This window comes from Struthio camelus, chromosome 1 (assembly GCF_040807025.1).
Source record: "Struthio camelus isolate bStrCam1 chromosome 1, bStrCam1.hap1, whole genome shotgun sequence".
Classification (NCBI taxonomy): domain Eukaryota; kingdom Metazoa; phylum Chordata; class Aves; order Struthioniformes; family Struthionidae; genus Struthio; species Struthio camelus.
In genome coordinates, this window is record NC_090942.1 from 205,645,190 (window position 1) to 205,662,935 (window position 17,746).

General features: G+C 40.8%; 1 protein-coding gene across 1 annotated transcript; it reads right to left on the minus strand.

Moving 5' to 3' along the window:
- On the minus strand, nt 1–17,677 carry ACAT1 (acetyl-CoA acetyltransferase 1). The gene is made up of 12 exons (XM_068930330.1): nt 17,526–17,677; nt 15,707–15,754; nt 12,125–12,242; nt 11,019–11,114; nt 9,547–9,647; nt 6,897–7,040; nt 4,930–5,080; nt 4,241–4,336; nt 3,410–3,523; nt 2,953–3,017; nt 1,652–1,809; nt 1–389 (listed from the first exon to the last, which is right to left on the minus strand). The coding sequence occupies exons 1-12, from the start codon at nt 17,574–17,576 to the stop codon at nt 269–271; spliced, it is 1,263 nt and encodes a 420-aa protein (XP_068786431.1). The 5' UTR covers nt 17,577–17,677; the 3' UTR covers nt 1–268.
- Nucleotides 17,678–17,746: the final 69 nt, after the last annotated feature.

The following is a 17,746-nucleotide window of genomic DNA, read 5'->3' on the forward strand; positions in this document are numbered from 1 at the left end:
TTAGCACAGAGAAACATTCTTTATTGTCTTGAGAGCTGACATTATCGTAATTTGACATTCTTCATTTGTACTGTATAAAAATGCATTGAGTCAAAGTAATAAAAGCCCAGTTGTCCATATCAATAGTCAATGATGTTTTAAGAAGTTTTAGAAGAGTTGCAGTTAAAGAAAGAATTCCTCCACTTAGTCATAAACAAGATGTAACAGGTACCACTCATCATACTGATCAAAGAGGGTTTAAGGCTTTGTTTCCAACAGCTGGTTGGGCTTACAGCTTTTGTATCAATATTGCAGAAGCACCTCCTCCTCCATTGCAAATTCCTGCAAGACCATATTGTCCTTGTTTCAATGCATGGGCCATGTGGACAACAATCCTTGCTCCAGACATTCTAAAAAAAGGAACAACATAGCTTAGTTTGAAGGAAATTCTTAATCTGACCCCACAAAAGAAGATAGTTAGCATAACATAGCACGGATTCACTGGAAAAACCACCACCCCTCTTACTGACATTTAGAAGCCAATACAGGCTACTTCTCTAGCTACAGTACTTCTCAAGCAGAAGGAGATTTTTTTGTATGTACAAAAACCAGCCTCCATGTTTGTCCAAAGTTTCTTCTGGAAAAGGAAAGCCCCTCAAGTATTCTGTATATTGCAAAGCATCTCTGCAGGCAGCAAAGATCTTTCAAATCAACAGTTCATTCCAAACAATCTCTCCTTTGGTTACAACTTCATATAACGCCATATGCTACTTTGATCTAGCTAACATAAAAAAATTTAAATTCTGCCATTAGGTCGTAGAAATTTCCTTTTAAGAAAAAAATCATATTCCCTTATCAGAGGAAGCTGTCAGAACAACAGGTATGTCCGCATGGCTTGAGGTATAACGCCTTGATTTGCACTTTGCTGGCAAATTTCTAAACAATGAAGTACTCCTCCTTGTTCCTGATGTACCAAGTCGTTACTTCTAATCTATATCTAGTTAGAGGATTTGAAATAGATTTCTCCTCATAGACCTGGGCTTTGCAGTCTGATCACCTTTAAGGCAATTAATGGGACTTATTAAGCCATATGCAAGTTACTTGCTGTGTTCTACAACAGCTCTCCCTTAACCAAATGACAGAACTTCCAAACATAAACAGAAGACCCACCAACATCCCCCAAACTATTCCAGCTCTCAGTTACATACTATTGAGACTATTTTGACAAGACTTCAAATTTCACTTTGCTGATGTAAGAAAAGAAAAAGTCTCTGTACTATATCCTTAGGTATTTTCATAAGTTTATTTGCAAAATTTATTAGCTTAACTAGTTGATTAATTGCTACTGCTTATATTGTTGCATTAATACTGTTATGTTTTCAAAGGTTCATAAATCCTTCCAGCTATGGTAACAAGCAAGCTCTTTAAAAAAGTAGATGATAATCAACTGTAAAGAGAAAAATGGGATCATGCTCATTTCAAGGTATCCTGAAGTTTAACACCTGGATTCAGGACCTACTTGATACCAAAATTCTGTTAACCTTTCCTACCCACCTTAAGTATGAGAATAAAATTAAATGTATTAGCAATGCATATAGAAAACATTGCCTCAGAATAAAACCTACTATGTGCAAAACAAAAACAAGCAAACAAAAAAGCTTATTTTACATACCCTATTGGATGTCCCAGAGAGACAGCACCTCCATTAATGTTCACTTTTTGTGGATCAATACCCAGCATTTTAATATTGGCCAGCACCACAACACTGAATGCTTCATTGATTTCCCACATTGCAATATCTTCTTTTTTCAATCCTGCCTCATTTAGAATCTAGAAATAATAATACATAAAATAATTAAAATAAGTGCTGCCATGAAAAAAATTATGACGCTAATAGCACTTCACATAAATTAGGTCTATTTTGAAGCACCAGTGTTACAGTTTTAGAAGTACAATTTGAAAATTCCCTAGTAAACTCGGACCTCCCTCCAATTAGTTTTAAAAGTTATTATAATAAGAGCAAAGATCATTTTAAAATTGTTACACTACAGCTTGCTAAGGCAGAGATGCCATGCCCTTACAGAAGGCTTAAACTGTAGCTGAAACCAGCCATCTCTCTGCCTTTGAGCATGCTTCAGTACTGCAACTAAAATGATCCAAAGAAAGGCCCAGCTAACGTTAAAGCAGAATTTAATTTACAGCATCAGGTTCAGGAAGAATGAACCTATGCCCATAGTTTACTTTTGCATTTACAAAATCCACAAATCATGTTCAGAATCTGCAGAGGGCAAAATTCTTTTTTTTTTTTTTTTTTTTTGCTTTCCTTTTTGCAGAGAACCTTCTAAACACAAAGAAAGTAAATAATGCAACAGCAGCTTCCTAACTTTGTTTCCAAAGTTATTGAATCAAGATGCCTTTAGGTCCTCCACTATATCAAGCAAGAGACTCCACTTTGCATGTCAGAACCTCTTTGCCAGATGGGAAAACAGCAAAATTGAAGTTCTGGAGTACAAACTGAGGTTTTGTAAAGGAAGAAATGGAGAGTACCCCCACACAAAGAATACATTTTCATCACACTTTTACATCAAGACCATTGCTAGGTTAAGTGCATTTACACTGATACAGAGGTGCCTTGTGCCTTCAGTTCCTTTATGAGATAGTCTACAGTTGTATAATTATCAATGTATTCTGCTTTTTAATTATACTAGCTGCAAAGCCTTGACAGTGTAAACAAGCCCAACGATGGTGAAAACAGTATAAAACAGTATTCTCTTTCAAAGTAGATGAGAAGTTTGTTACTCCAAAAATCTACGTTCTAGCCTTGACCCTCTGAAAAACATGCATTCTTTGTATTTATGAAGTAATTATAATTTAAACCTAACTACAGAAATATCAATCCACTGAGGGATGAAACAGTGATCCAGCGCTAGGAAAGTCTGTTGTTTTTCAAACAGCACCGAGTTTTATTCCTACCTTGGGAACGGCATATGCAGGTGCAATTGGAAAGTCAATAGGGTCAACAGCAGCATCTGCAAAAGCTGCAAAATCGTAAAAGCTGTTTAAACACCTTTTGTTCTTACCATAGATGATGTTTATTTGTGCAAGCTGCAAACCCAGCTAAGATAGAGAAATTCTGAATATAATGGTCTCTGAAAACAGATACATCTAAAGTTTATTACCTGCATAACAACATTTTCAGATGTTTAATGTCATCCCAAATAGAAAACTCCGGTTATAATCAAGGGCCTGCTTTTATGGCACTTGAAACTTCCAAGACTATTTTGAGAAAATGCAGCCATAATACAACCTATGGCCCCACCTTTTCTATTCCATGAATGAAAGATAACAGGACAAAAATGATTCCCAGTCTGAGAGCATACATAGGAATATTTTCCGGGACTGTACTCAAAGAAGAAAAGAAAAATCTTACCTACTATTCGTGCCAATGGTTTAACTTTTAGTCTCTTGGCTGCCTCTGTAGTCATCACAACCACAGCAGCTGCTCCATCATTCAGAGTACTGGCATTAGCAGCTGTAACTGTTCCTAAAAGAATGCACTGATTAAACAGACTGTGATAGCTCAGGTGCATCCTGCTAACAATTGTTTTCTTCAAACTCTTGAACCTTTGGTCTCAACAACATAGTATTATTTGTTGCGCTGAGCTAACTAAAAATGAGTGGATTTTTTTTTTTTTTTAAATGAACTTAAACTGGTACAATTGGCTGTATTTGCAAGCCATATCCAAACAGTAGGTTAGATAATGGCTTCCCTATCAGGTGTATTGTCAGCGTTAACACAGAATTTCAGCTTAGATAGGACTGTGAAGAAGTGGCAACTTTAGCCAGAAAGATTTATCAGTTACAGATGTAGGGAAGGAATAGGTAAATATATGTAAAGGCACACCAGCTCTCACTGAAACAAGAAGTTACTCTTGGTGGAGACCAAGGCAACAGCTAAACTGAGGCCAATCTCTTTGAGTCCTTTTAAAGTAACTGTCCAAACTAGGTTTTCACTGGTTTACATGTTCGTGAACCATCTTTTAATTCAAGCCAATTCAAGCTGTTGTGGATTCAAGACTTCAACTTCTTGCCAGAATATTTCTTTACCTTAGCAAACATCTAAAAGTTAGCAGACTACTATCTATCAGACATCCAAGCCCCTGTAAGCAGTACTCTTCACAATAATAAAGTATCTTTGCACTTGGTGTTAAAGAAAACAAATTTTAAAAAGAAAAATGTAAGCAGTTGACTTAATATTTACCATTTTCTTTTTGGAAAACAGCCTTCAGCTTTGGAACTTTACTAAAATCAACACGTTTGTATTCTTCATCTTCTTTCACTTCTGTATCTGGCTTCCCTGAAACATAGATTATTCATATTTTATAGTAAACTCTGTTCTTAAGATATAATTTTGATTAAATGTTGCCCAGTTTAAATAACTTATTTCATTAAAAAATATAAACTTATTCATGCATGTCAAGAAATCCACTTGTGAAAAGTGACAAAATTTATTCCTTAATCCCACTTATTCACAGCAAATCTTTTTTTTATACTACACGGTGAGTGAATGAAAGGAATAAACAACATATCTTTATGGTAATTAATAGTGAAATTAAGACACAGACGTAATACTAGCAAAAGTCATCCTAGCTAAATTCAATACCTAGTCATCCACTCATTAAAAAAAAAAAAAAATGTATATATCTATATGCACACACACACATATGTGATACTTAACATTAAAGAAAAAGACAAGAAGAAACAGACCACAGGTCACTGAATGGGTTTCACCAAAAAGACTGCATAACAGAATTCTCTTAACTTATCTAAAATAATATTAAATATTCCTGAAGTCTGGATATTTAAACAACAGAATTCACACTAAACACAGATAATTTTACTTCTTTCAATGAGAAACAGAATTCATTTTATCATGCCTTTCCAAAATACCTTTTTGCGAAACAGTGACAGGAACTATTTCATTTCTCAGTGTTCCTGATTCCCAGGCTGTTTTGCTCTTAGTGTAAGAGCCTATAGCATAAGTGTCTTGTTCCTCTCGTGAGATGGTAAGCTTCTTAGCAGTGTTCTCAGCACAGTTACCCTTGGAGAAAACAAAGCACATTAGATTTGGCACTTCTGGACATGTGACCCAGAAATATAACTCAAAAGCTTAACCAGTAGATTATTGGAGTTGAAGATGACTATCATTTGGTGTGCATGTCATGAACAAATAATAGTTTCTGCTTTTGAAATATGAACTTCAGATTTAGGAAATGTTTTCTGGATCCAGAAAACATGCAAAACTAAGTCTTAAAATGCTTACAGACTGTCAGAGAAACTGACAAAAACTCTGTCAGAGCCTGAAGAAAACTGTTCAGCCATGGAACAGTATGTTCACATCATCATACTAGTATTTTTATGCCATTATTAGCATGTCTTTTACAAGGGTTAAAAGAACAGTTCAAAACACAGGGCTTATTTAGCCTTTGGGATCTTCTTATACTCCAAAAACTGCATATGTAGACGCGTGCATACCTTTTGTCTAATAACTAGAATGAAATAATTAGAATGAAACAATCATAGTCATAATGATTTATGATTATATAATTACAAACACTATCTAAATACCTGGTGACAAAGAAGAAAATGGATACTCATTTAGCAAGCTTGAAAGATTTATTTTTAAACAGATACTGCTCTTTGGTCTGTCATTTCTAAAGAAAACACAGTGAATCGCCTCAAGAGCCTTTCATGCTGTGTTCCTCCAGTTCTTCAAACAAGCAAGTTAATTTCTATGCAGTTGAAGTATTTAGAGTCTTCAGAGCACCAGCAACTTACTCTATTGCTAGAACATAGACAGGTGTCTTCCTAGAGCCTTGGGATGGGCCTTCCTGGGTATTCTCACACTGTTAAGATTTTCCAGGCAGGCTACAGGCCAAAAGGTTCTAAAATACTGTCCCAATCTATTTAAACTTTGTGTATTATAACCAACTCCTACAGCTTTTCCCACATATAAGAACTAGCAAAGCCACTGTGTATACCCCTAGAAACAAGTCTGATAATCAAAATCCACTTTAGCAGGAATGCATAGGTGGTTTCCAACCTATGGCCTGAACAGAGTGCACTACTGTAAAAAAAGAACACAGCATAAACAGAACAGTGAGGTCTGTATCAAATATGTCAATCAGCTGAAGACAGTGAAATGTTCTTCAGGAGACACATTCACGAACAGTAGCAAGAACACTAACTGATCAATAAATATACTCCACAGTTGGGAACAACTACAGGCAAAGGTCAGAAGTATTCCTGCATTGACGATAGTTACTATCTTGTTGAAATGTTTTCCTTGATGCTTGTTCTTCACTACCTTCATGTCAGTATTTTTTCCCAAACTCATCCTGAGTTTGCAGGTGTTTATCTGATTTGAGTTACCATGCTGATAAGTAAGAGTATCAGCTAGCTCAAATCTGCTAACAGACCCTTGTATGTACATTGGGCAGGGAGAGTAAACAGGAGAGCTTGCTGAACCATACAAAGTAGAAACCCGCAAAGACATTAAGGAATTTGATTGCTCTCTCCTACAGAGAGCACAGCAGCAATCTACCAGTAACAAAAGAGACAGGATTCGGGATTTCACTTTCTGTTTTTTAATCCCTGCTCTGTGCTCCTCAGACTTCAGTGAGGAGAGGCATATAAATATTAACACACAATTTGCGACTATGTTTTGGCCTTCTGTCTAGCCTCTCCCTTTCCATTACTACAGGAAGCCTGGAAATGGAAGACTCTGTCAATCCCCCATTAACATTATTCCTCTTTTCTAAATTTGTTAGACAAAGCAGCTTAGTAATTATAAGTAAGCTCTTCAGAGCTGCATCAAGTCCATGGCTGATATTTTAGTATTGTGCAGGAACATTTACCATATGGATATGGTTATAAACATCTGTAAGCCCATCTTTTACTATCAGATCTTCCAGTTTTACTCCCCCATAAGGCGTTGTTCCTCTGCTCATTGTATAGGGAACATTAGACATGCTCTCCATTCCACCAGCAACCATTACATCCTGTTCAAACAAAATAAAAATTAAATTATTAAAAATAATTAACAATGCAGTGTGCTCTCTATGACTTCTTTTGGAAAGACGTATTAACAAAACCTTAGTACAGGACACTTTACAGGCACATTTCCAAGAAGTCTTACAGAAGGGGGAGGGGTGAAATCTCTGTGCAGTTAAAAAGCAAACAGCAGGGACAACAGCTGAACAGTTAATCCATGCTGACAGAACAACTGGACTTTAGTCTGATCGGTAATTTTAGAAAGCTGCAAGAGCCAAATCAGTCTCTTGCAATTCTACTTCCAAAGTTTCCAAGATCAAATTGTAAGTTTTATTTTAAATAGTTTATTTTTCTCATTTCTGTTCTCCATTAGCAGCCTGATATCCCTGTGGAACAAGCAGCAGTCAATTTAAGAGACCAGTAAGAAGAAAAAGATTTAACAGAAGTACTTGGGGTTTTACATAATACTAGTTAATCTTGCTATGTAAGAAGAGCTGACTCAGGAAGGTTTTATCATCTAGTCTGTCAAAATGCCAGCAAAAAAGGAGACTTTCAGTCAACAATAATCATTGAACTTGAATTAGGTTGAATCATTATGACATTTATAAATGAATATAATTAATATTTTTATAAATTAAAACTTCATATAAATAAAGTTTTCAATCTGAGACAAAAAAAATGAAAAACAGCAAAACCTGTAAGGATCATAAGTATACTAATAAATCACTAGGTTCTCAGAGCAAGACGACGAGACATAATTGTGTTTAATGGAGGACTTGACATGGATAAAGGCAAGAAAAATACCAACACAGCAGTGCAAGTCTTTGAGAGTTCAGTAATGCTGCTTGTGCGACTATAAAAAATATTTTTCATCAACATAATCATTAAAAAAAAGCTTTCAGCTTTTTAATTATGATTCAGAGAAATAACAGTTTGGTTCAGAATAGAGGATAAACTAGATCCAGGAACAGTAACATAAGTAATGAAGAAGAGAAAAGAGCCAGAAGATCACTGGAAAGGCTGGCAAACAGAAAGGTAGTTGTGATATGAAAGCAGTGACTGATCAGAGGAGTACAGGAACAAGAGTCCCTGGCACTCCTATTCCAGGAAATGAAAAACTTGGAGACAGAATTAATACAATTGTTTATATGACACTGTCTGCTCATACACACACTCAAGGCACCGAGAATCATCACTGACTTTCATAGCACAGACACCTCACAGCCTGCAGCCAGGAAAAACATGATAATTTATAGCTCTAAGGAGTTACTAACTGCCAGAATCTCTGCTCTCGCAGTTACCTGCAGCAGAGCACATATAATTAGCACACTGAAAACTCCAGTTCTCTTCAGAGCGCATAGCCTGCATCTGTCAAACAAACCAAATGAATGAGCACTAACAAACTCACTGGATGTAAATTACTAAATCCAAATGTAGCTGTTTACACAGAAATGCTGGGCCTGATTCAAAGCCCAGTGAAAGGCTTCCACTGACTTCCATAGGCTCTGGACAAAGTGTCATTCTCTGCAAAGAAAGGCCAAAGTAATAAGTAGTTGCCTAACTTGGTAATACTTATATTTTTACAGTAAAGACAAAGCAACTTAAATATTGTACTTTTGTTGTTGGTTAAACTGAAAAAGAGTTATTAGTACATTTTGCTCTTATGATCCAATTAGTTTGTAAACCAAAAATACATGTTGAAATAACAAAATCTTCACTTCAGCGAAGGGGAGATTTTGCCAAAATGCTCTAAGTATGGAATTAAAAACAAAAATTGAAGTGTCTTTCTTCACATTCACTCTTCTTCTATATTCTTTGCTGCACAGTATTTGATGGCTTGCTGAAGATAATGGACAGATGGGAGAATACATTAAGTAACACTATTTTTCCCCATTCTGTATAGAAACTTAGACTACAGTTGACAAAGATAAGCAGTTCCTCTCCCTCAAACTCTTCAATAAAAATGCTTATTCAGCAACACTAAAAGTCTCAGCTTCTTCTAAAATAATAACAAAGCCTGAAACATCTTAAAAGAATTAAATGTATATATTACAGCAATATCATTTCAAAACATCTTTAACTACATTAAAGTGTTAACATGCTTGAAAGTCAAGATGATGCATGTTTCAACAAGAGCTATGTCTATATAAATTTCTTCAAGTTTTCAAAGTAGAAAGCTTGAAAATTTATTTCCTTATTGCAGGGGTGGAGGGGGAAAGAGGAGAGGTAAAGATGATGCAAAAAAAAAAAAAGAACAAAAAACCAAAAAGCCACATACACTTGTTATTTGCTCAGCTCCAAAAATACATCAGCAGTTCATAACTGGAACAGTCACAAATGTTTATGTTTCAAATTGCAGGTTGCATAAGCAAAACAATACCTCATTAACCAGCTTCATTATCCCAAGTCAAAAACACAGTAATTCATAGGACAGGATCTATGATACTGGTTGTGTGGTTTTTATTCCATAATTACAGCTATATGTCTAGTTAAACAGCATTAACAATCACCCACCTGACTCCCACACATTAGGCTTTGTGCTGCCATCATGATTGATTTCATTCCTGAGGCACAGACTTTATTGACAGTGGTAGTAGGAGTACAGATTGGTAGACCTAAGTCAAATAGATTGTAGAAACAACTGTATTACTTCAAGGGTAGCCTAACACTGCTGTTGGTGTTTCAACAAGATTTCTCATGGAACCAGCTTTTGTCTAAGCCCAAGGAATCCAACAGGCATTATTTAGCCTGTCAGGACAACTTATCTATCCCCACCCCTCGCTGGTATCCTTCTCGGAGACTCTTGTAGTTTCTCACCACCAGGCTCAGGGGATAAGAGGGGAAGCAAGGGAAGAGCGAGAAAGATGACAGAAGACCAGACAACCAACTCCAGAACTATTCCTCCTCTTAACGCTCCCTGCCTCTAAGAAGCACAGAAGATTGAAAAGGTATAAATAAGCTGTTCGAGCTAGCTACTGGCAATACGACTGTACCCCAGAAGTACAAGAGTTCTAAGCTTTATTTTATCCCTTTTTATTTTACCCAATTTTTATTTTAGCCATTACCAATCAGGACCAAAATTGTTAGGTGTCAGTGTTATTGCAGTGTTTCTGACAATAGTTTTTGGGCTCTGCTACGTGCAGCTTAGCTCGGGTCCATTGCCTCACTGCCTCTATCCCAATGTTGCTTTCTAGCGTTAGGGGTCTGCTACCAGCATATCCTCTCCACATCAGCAACATGAAGAAAACAGTTGGGGGAAAGAAGAGAACCTTATTTATCTCTTTCCCTCAGATGGCAGCACTTTTTGCACTCTTTTAGCAAAGTACAGGGATAGAGCCAAAACAGTATTCAGTTATTACCTAGCCCACAGACTTTCCTAGAGTCATGCTAAGGGATGGAATTCTACCCCTACAGGAACAGGGAGAAGAAAATAATTCCAGCACCCCAACATCATTTACGCTGTAGTTAACATTACAGAGCGTATTGTTTCAGTGACAGCTCCAGGCTCCCTAGTAAGATGAAAGTGTAATGACATACCTACAAATCTACAGTTTACGGACACTCACTGACCCCATATCCAAAAAGATTTAAAAGTAGTGAGACATTAGGGGGGAAAAAAAATCTGTTTCATGAAAGATTCAAACAGCATCATCCATCACTAACATAAAATGCCCTGGAAGTAGCAGTTTGCTCTCCAACATCCTCTTTTCAGGTTCTGCAAAGACTGTAAGCAGTAAGATCTATCATGCATAAGAAAATTGATTCCTGAGCAGGCACAATTACAGCCAGTTACATGAGTACAACATACAGCCCTCACCCACCATGGGAAAAAAAACGTACACAAACTGTCTGGATGAAAGGCGGGGCACCACTGATTCAAATTAACCTCTCTGCTTTAATTCATAGCTCAATAACCTACAGTTGCATTAGCAGCAGTCTGCATCAAGACAGAAGACCTTTAACCCCTGAATCAGGAGAATGCATACCTGCACCCAGTACTGCTTGTCTTGCTGGAGCTTGTCCTTGTCCAGCCTGCAGGACATTACCCATATATACTTCTTTCACTTCTTCTGTGGGGATACCTGTGCAATAAGATTGTTTTGATTCAGGATTTTTGGCATGGAAAAATGCAATGCCCTTTTATAGACCTTAGCATTACAATTTTCTGTCAAAAAAGTAGTGGGGAAACATGCCATTTCCAACCTGTGTGCCAAAAGCAGCACACAGGCCTCTGGACATGCCACCTAGATTTGAACATTCATCCATGGAACATAGTGAACTGGCGATCCCACAGAACAGAATTCCCAGTTATCCTTCAGGACGAGCCATAGTTGGCTAACTAAAGCAAACATTTGCAAGTCTCACCAGCGGCCTAAGCACCTCAAATCCCAGGGATGGTAAAATCTATTTGTTTTCTATAAGTTTTCTATCTGCCACAATTATGACTAAGGGAACAGGTATTTTATATGGCTTAGCCAAAATAACAGCTAGCAGCCACCAAATGGAAGAGTCCTGTTCACCCAGTGCTTCTCTTGCAACAGCACTGGTATTCAGGTTCTCACAAAATGCTGACTCGAGAAGTTAAATTTGAAGATAAATCTCCTCCTCCTCAGCCACAAGACTTTTTTTTTTTTGCCAGTTCCCTGAACAGACTGACAAGGGAGTCAGACATGAGTGTGCATGTAACAAGAGGGCAGCAAAGAGAAGGACCACTAGTTTCAGCAGCAGGTACCCTTTACAACAGGTTAAGTGTGTCACAGAACCACACCCACAGACAAACAATTAGCATGTGCAATAGGAATTGAATTAGCACAGATATCCTTAAGTAATATTCCGCTCTTAGAAGCGGCACTTAATGCTTACTGAAACAAGCCCAATAGTTGTTTTTATTTAAGTACCATTTGTGGATAAAAACTTAAGAGCAATATTTGGGGTGGGGGGAAGGGGGGGGGGGGGGGGGGGGGACACGGGACAGGACAGGGACATCACACAACACCTTCTGTTTACCAAGCAACTTAAAAACAAAAGACGCAAATTGATACTGTTCTGAGTCACTTGCAATTTTCTCTTGTGAAAAAGTATTTACATATACCTGCTCTGTCAATTGCTCCTTTAATTGCAATGGAACCAAGTTTAGTGGCTGGCAATGATGAAAGGGATCCCTGGAAAGACCCAATCGGTGTCCTTGCAGCACTTGCTATCACCACTTCCTAGGAGAAGCATGAAGTAAAAGTCACAGTATCTCTCACACAGGCCCAAGTATACCACTGTTTTTAAAAATTTATACTTTTTTGCTCTCTCATCCACACCACAGCTTCCCCTTTATTTTGCAAGTTTCAGAGCACCAAAATTGTCTTAATTACGTCTTGTACAGAAAAAGCCCCATTTGCTCAAATTCTTGAGCCCATTACACTGCTGTCTAAAGATGTCCTAACAAACGCCAGGGAACTTCAAACTAGTGTACTGGTACACCAGTTTGAAGTTCCCTGGCAAGTTCTCCTTCAGGAGAGCTAACTTTGGCCTCTTCAGGGACCTACTTAGGGTAGGGCTCTAGAAGGAAGAGGGGTCCAAGAAAACTGGCTCATATTCAAGCATCACTTCCTCCAGGTTCAAGACTGGTGCATCCCTCCGAGTAATGAATCCAGCAAAGCGGGCAGGAGACCTGCACGGAAGAGCAAGGAACTCCTGGCAAAACTCCAACAGAAGGAGGAAGTACACAGGATGTGGAAAAGGGGACAGGCCACTTGGGAGGAATACGGGGACGTTGTCAGAGTCTGCAGGGATGCGACAAGGAAGGCTAAGGCCCAGCTGGAATTAGATCTGGCAAGGGATGTCAAGGACAACAAGAAGGGCTTCTTCAAATACATCAATAGCAAAAGGAAGACGAGGGAAAATGTGGGCCCGCTGCTGAGTGGGGCGGGTGCCCTGGTGACAAAGGATATAGAGAAGGCAGAGTTATTGAATGCTGCCTTTGCTTCAGTCTTTACTGCTAAGGCCAGTCCTCAGGAATCCCAGACCTTGGAGACAAGAGAGGAAGGCTGCAGAAAGGAAGACTCTCCCTTGGTGGAGGAGGATCAGGTTAGAGATCTTTTCTCCAAACTTGACATCCACAAATCCATGGGCCCTGATGGGATGCACCCACGAGTGCTGAGGGAGCTGGTGGATGTTATTGCTAGGCCACTCTCCCTCATCTTGGAAAGGTCCTGGAGATCAGGAGAGGTGCCTGAGGACTGGAAGAAAGCCAGTGTCACCCCAGCCTTCCAAAAGGCCAAGAACGAGGAGCCAGGAAACTACAGGCCTGCCAGCCTCACCTCCACCCCTGCAAAGGTCATGGAACAGCTCCTTGTGGAGGTCCTCACTACGCATCTGGAGGACAAGAAGGTGATCCGCAGTAGTCAGCATGGATTCACCAAACGGAAATCATCCTTGACCAATCTGATTGAGAGCCTTCTCTGCTGGAAGGACAGGCTGCGGAGATGAGGGCAGAGCAGTGGATGTTGTCTCCCTGGACTTCAGCAAGCCTTTTCACACTCTCTCCCATCACATCCTCCTAGGCAAGCTCAGGAAGCACGGGCTGGATGAGTGGACAGGGAGGTGCATTCAGAACTGGCTGGAGGGCACAGCTCCGAGGGTTGTGGTCAGTGGCACAAAGTCCACTTGGAGGCCTGGAGCTAGCGGTGTCCCCCAGGGGTCAGTCCTGGGTCCAGTCTTGTTCAACATTATTCATCAGCGACCTGGAGGAAGGCACAGAGTGCACCCTCAGCAAGTGTGCTGAGGATACTAAACTGGGGGGAGTGGCTGACACACCAGAAGGCTGTGCTGCCCTTCAGAGGGACCTGGACAGGCTGGAGAGCTGGGCGGAGAGGAACCTCCTGACGTTCAACAGAGGCAAGTGCAGGGTCCTGCCCCTCGGGAGAAATAACCCCAGGCACCAGGACAGGTTGGGGGTTGACCTGCTGGCAAGCAGCTCTGCAGAGAAGGACCTGGGACTCCTGGTAGACAAGTTAAACATGAGCCAGCAGCGTGCCCTTGTGGCCAAGAAGGCCAATGGGATCCTGGGCTGCATTAGGCAGAGTGTTGCCAGCAGGTGGAGGGAGGGGATCCTGCCCCTCTCCTCAGCCCTGGGGAGGCCTCCCCTGGACTACTGTGTCCAGTGCTGGGCTCCCCAGTACAAGAGAGACATGGCACTACTGCAGAGAGTCCAGCAGAGGGCTGCCAGGATGATGAGGGGACTGGAGCCTCTCTCCTCTGAAGAAAGGCTGAGGGAGCTGGGGCTGTTCAGCCTGGAGAGCAGAAGACTGAGAGGCGATCTCATCAATGCGTCTCACCCCCATTTGAAGCAGGGGTGTCATCCAAGAGGATGAGGCCAGTCTCTTCTTCGTGGTGCCCAGTGACAGGACAAGAGGCAATGGGCAGAAACGGAACCACAGGCAGTTCCATCTGAACATGAGGAAGAACTTCTTGACTGTGAGGGTGACAGAGCAGTGGCACAGGTTGCCCAGAGAGGTAGTGGAGTCTCCTTCCCTGGAGATATTCAAAACCCGCCTGGACGCGATCCTGGGCAATATGCTCTAGAGGACCCTGCTTGAGCAGGGGGGTTGGACTAGATGATCTCCAGAGGTCCCTTCCAACCTAAACGATTCTGTGATTCTGTGATTTCTGTCTGTACAGCAAGGAAAGTAGGTTATAAAATAGCACTTCCCTCTCTCTGCTGATTTCAGCCACTACAATTACATAAACATTTAGTCTACACATAGTAAAGCAATATCTCATGCATTGGAAAAGTAAGAATCTTACCAGGCTTTGCCAAAGCTCTATCAGATTAAAGACCTGTGACAATGCATAACAGTAGTTTTTTTAAGAGATGGTATGACATTCAGCTACTCCTAGGAGTCCCTCAAAACAGATTTATTCATATTTTTCCTCAGTTCTAATTTTGTTCAGTGTTACATCAATATGCCTACCTGCTAACCTGGCTCCCTGTGAGAGTAGCATGAGGACCTGACACCAAAGAGATTCACATTTCAAAGCTCTGGATGCTCCTGCACAGCTACTGAGTAGAGTCAATGAATACCTTCAACCCTATTGATTTCAATGGAAGTCAGACAAAAACTTTGTAGGGTCTTGTCTTGAGTTCTTTATTTAGAGAGACAAGCAAAGAAAGAAACCCTAGAAAATATTTAAAAAAATAAAAACAAAACAAAAAGAAAAATCCCAAATGACAGAATACATTTATTGAAAAACTAAGAAAATCCATCTAACTCATAACTGTTCATCATAATTAACTTCAGTACTATAACATATTTGCACTCCTCTTTTACATTGTAATAGCAAGTTGCGGGATAGCATACAGATAACTTTGAAGAGGTTAGATAGCATCATATGTATTTTCCAATAACAGGTATAAGATAGTCAGAGTAAGTTTATAAATTGGCTGATGTACTTCTAACCAATTTTATCCCACACAACCTGACAATTAGTCAAGCAAACAAAAATTAGGAAGTCTTAGCTTTGTTCCAAATTTTGCTGTATTTTGTGATTTTTGGCAAGTGACACCGCCTACAATGCAGATTTGTTGTGACAACTTAACAAAAATCTTCAGGATTTAAGAAGCAGAGTTAGAACAGTGATTTATTCAGCCTGTGCGTATAGTCAGATGGTGCTTTATACTTACATTTAAAGTACGTTGTGATGCATAGTCACGGCTTGTATACTTCAAAGCCTGAAAATAAAAAAGCCTTCAGAATTTCATGTTAAGAATGCTAATACCATGATGTGTCAGTAACATACATTTAAGAATGCTCCATTTTCATGACAGTCATTAATTTATCAATAATCTAAGAAACACTGGCAAATATTAAAATATAAAAATCACAAACGTATTTTTCAAATACAGTTTAGTACAAAGTCTCACTGTAACATCTTTGATGAAATATTTTTTGAAAAACAAACAGATACTCCTTTAGAACAAAAAACTCATTTTGGCCAAGTCCATTATGCAGACATATAACAGTGCTGTAACAGCCAGGAAGTGAGCGATGCTATCTTTAAAAAGTTCACTGGTCTCCCTGTCTGCTCCCCTGGACTTTGGTTCTTTCATTGCCATTGCTAACTTCACTACTTTTTACTTAGTGGCAGTTCATGTCTCCAGCGTCATTTCTTTGGCATTTCATGATCAAAAATGAGGATAATGACCACAGAATGCTGCACTGAGAAATGATAAAACACATCCAAGAAAAAGAAATCATCACCAAATCAGACAAATTCACTGGCTATTAGCTTCATCCAATTAGTCAGTGTAATGATAACAAAGATACATCTGCAGATATTATTTCATATGTCAGCAGAACTGTCTTTCAGCTGATGGCTTAACAGTTGAAGTTAAGAGTTTAAGCCATTTTCACACATAATATTTTAGCACATTGGAGACTTCTGGTTCATTACTGAAAGAGGGCATTCAGCTAAATGACTATTAATTAAAAATAATCATCATTTAATAACATTGCCAGAGCACTACCAGCAGCAGCATTTTATGTCAGAGAATGCTTTCTGGTACTGTGTCCACTGTAGAATTCCCCATTTCTTTTATTTTTGTTTTTCAAAATTGCTTCTCTCCCTACTACAATACAAAAACTTAATCTGTTTCTTTCTTCATTGGACAATTTTCAATTAACAAAACAGAAGGCAGAGTTTTCCTCCTGTCTTTCAATTAGGGTTTTTTTTCCTTCACCTCAGGTTGTAATTTCCAGTGTAAAAGTTTAAAACGAAACTTTTCTCTGAAAATGAACTGCATGCCCTTCGGGCTTTAGCACTGTGGTTTTAAAGGGTTAGTCACAAAAAACGACCTACCAAAATAACATGCCCTTATTGGGCTGTACCTAAAGTTTGCATTTGTCGTAAATTGGACAAATAGGATAGTACTGTTAAGTGCAGCTGGTTTCAGCTAGCAGTACTCATATGCTACGTCCGTGGCGGATAATTCTTTTTTTTTTTTTTTAACTTTTCTGCAGCGAGTAGGACACAAGGCTGTGACAGCCGCTGCCAGCCGCTCGTGCGGAGACGAACGTACGGGCCTCAGCGGGCGGCGCGTTGCCCCGGAGGCAGCGGAGAAGCGCGGCCGCGGCAGCCCGCGCGGCACTGACCGGCCGTTACCGGGCGCGGCGATAAGCCGCTCTCGAAATCGCGGCCCAGCGAACCGCGCCAGCACCAGGCGGCGGCGGGGGTGGGGGGGGTGGGGAGGGCAAGGCGGACAGCGCGACGCCCCGAGGCCCGGCACCCTCCGGCCGCGGCCCCACTACCTCCACGCGGCACCGTCACGGGCCAGCCTTCCTCCTCCTCCTGGCCGAGCCGTTTCGGGCCCGGCGGCGGCGGCAGGGCGGGGCGGGAGGGGCTGGGCCCACCGGGCGGCGAAGGCCGCGCGGCCCCGCCAGGCCTCACGCTCTCCCCTTCCGTTCCCCGCCCCCCAACGCCTCGCGCATCCCCCCCCACCTCACCCGCAGCAGCTCCGCGGCGGCTCGCCGCCGCCGCCCCAGCATCGCCGCCATCCTCGCGCCCGCCGCTTTCCCTGTCACCTTCACGCACCCGCACCCGCAACCCCGCCCCCGCCCTCCGCCTATAGGCACCGCCTCTCCGCCGCCGCCCGGCTCCCATTGGCTCGCGGCGGAGGGCGGGACCATGCCCGCCTCTGCCATTGGCTCCCGGCCGCCGCCCTCGC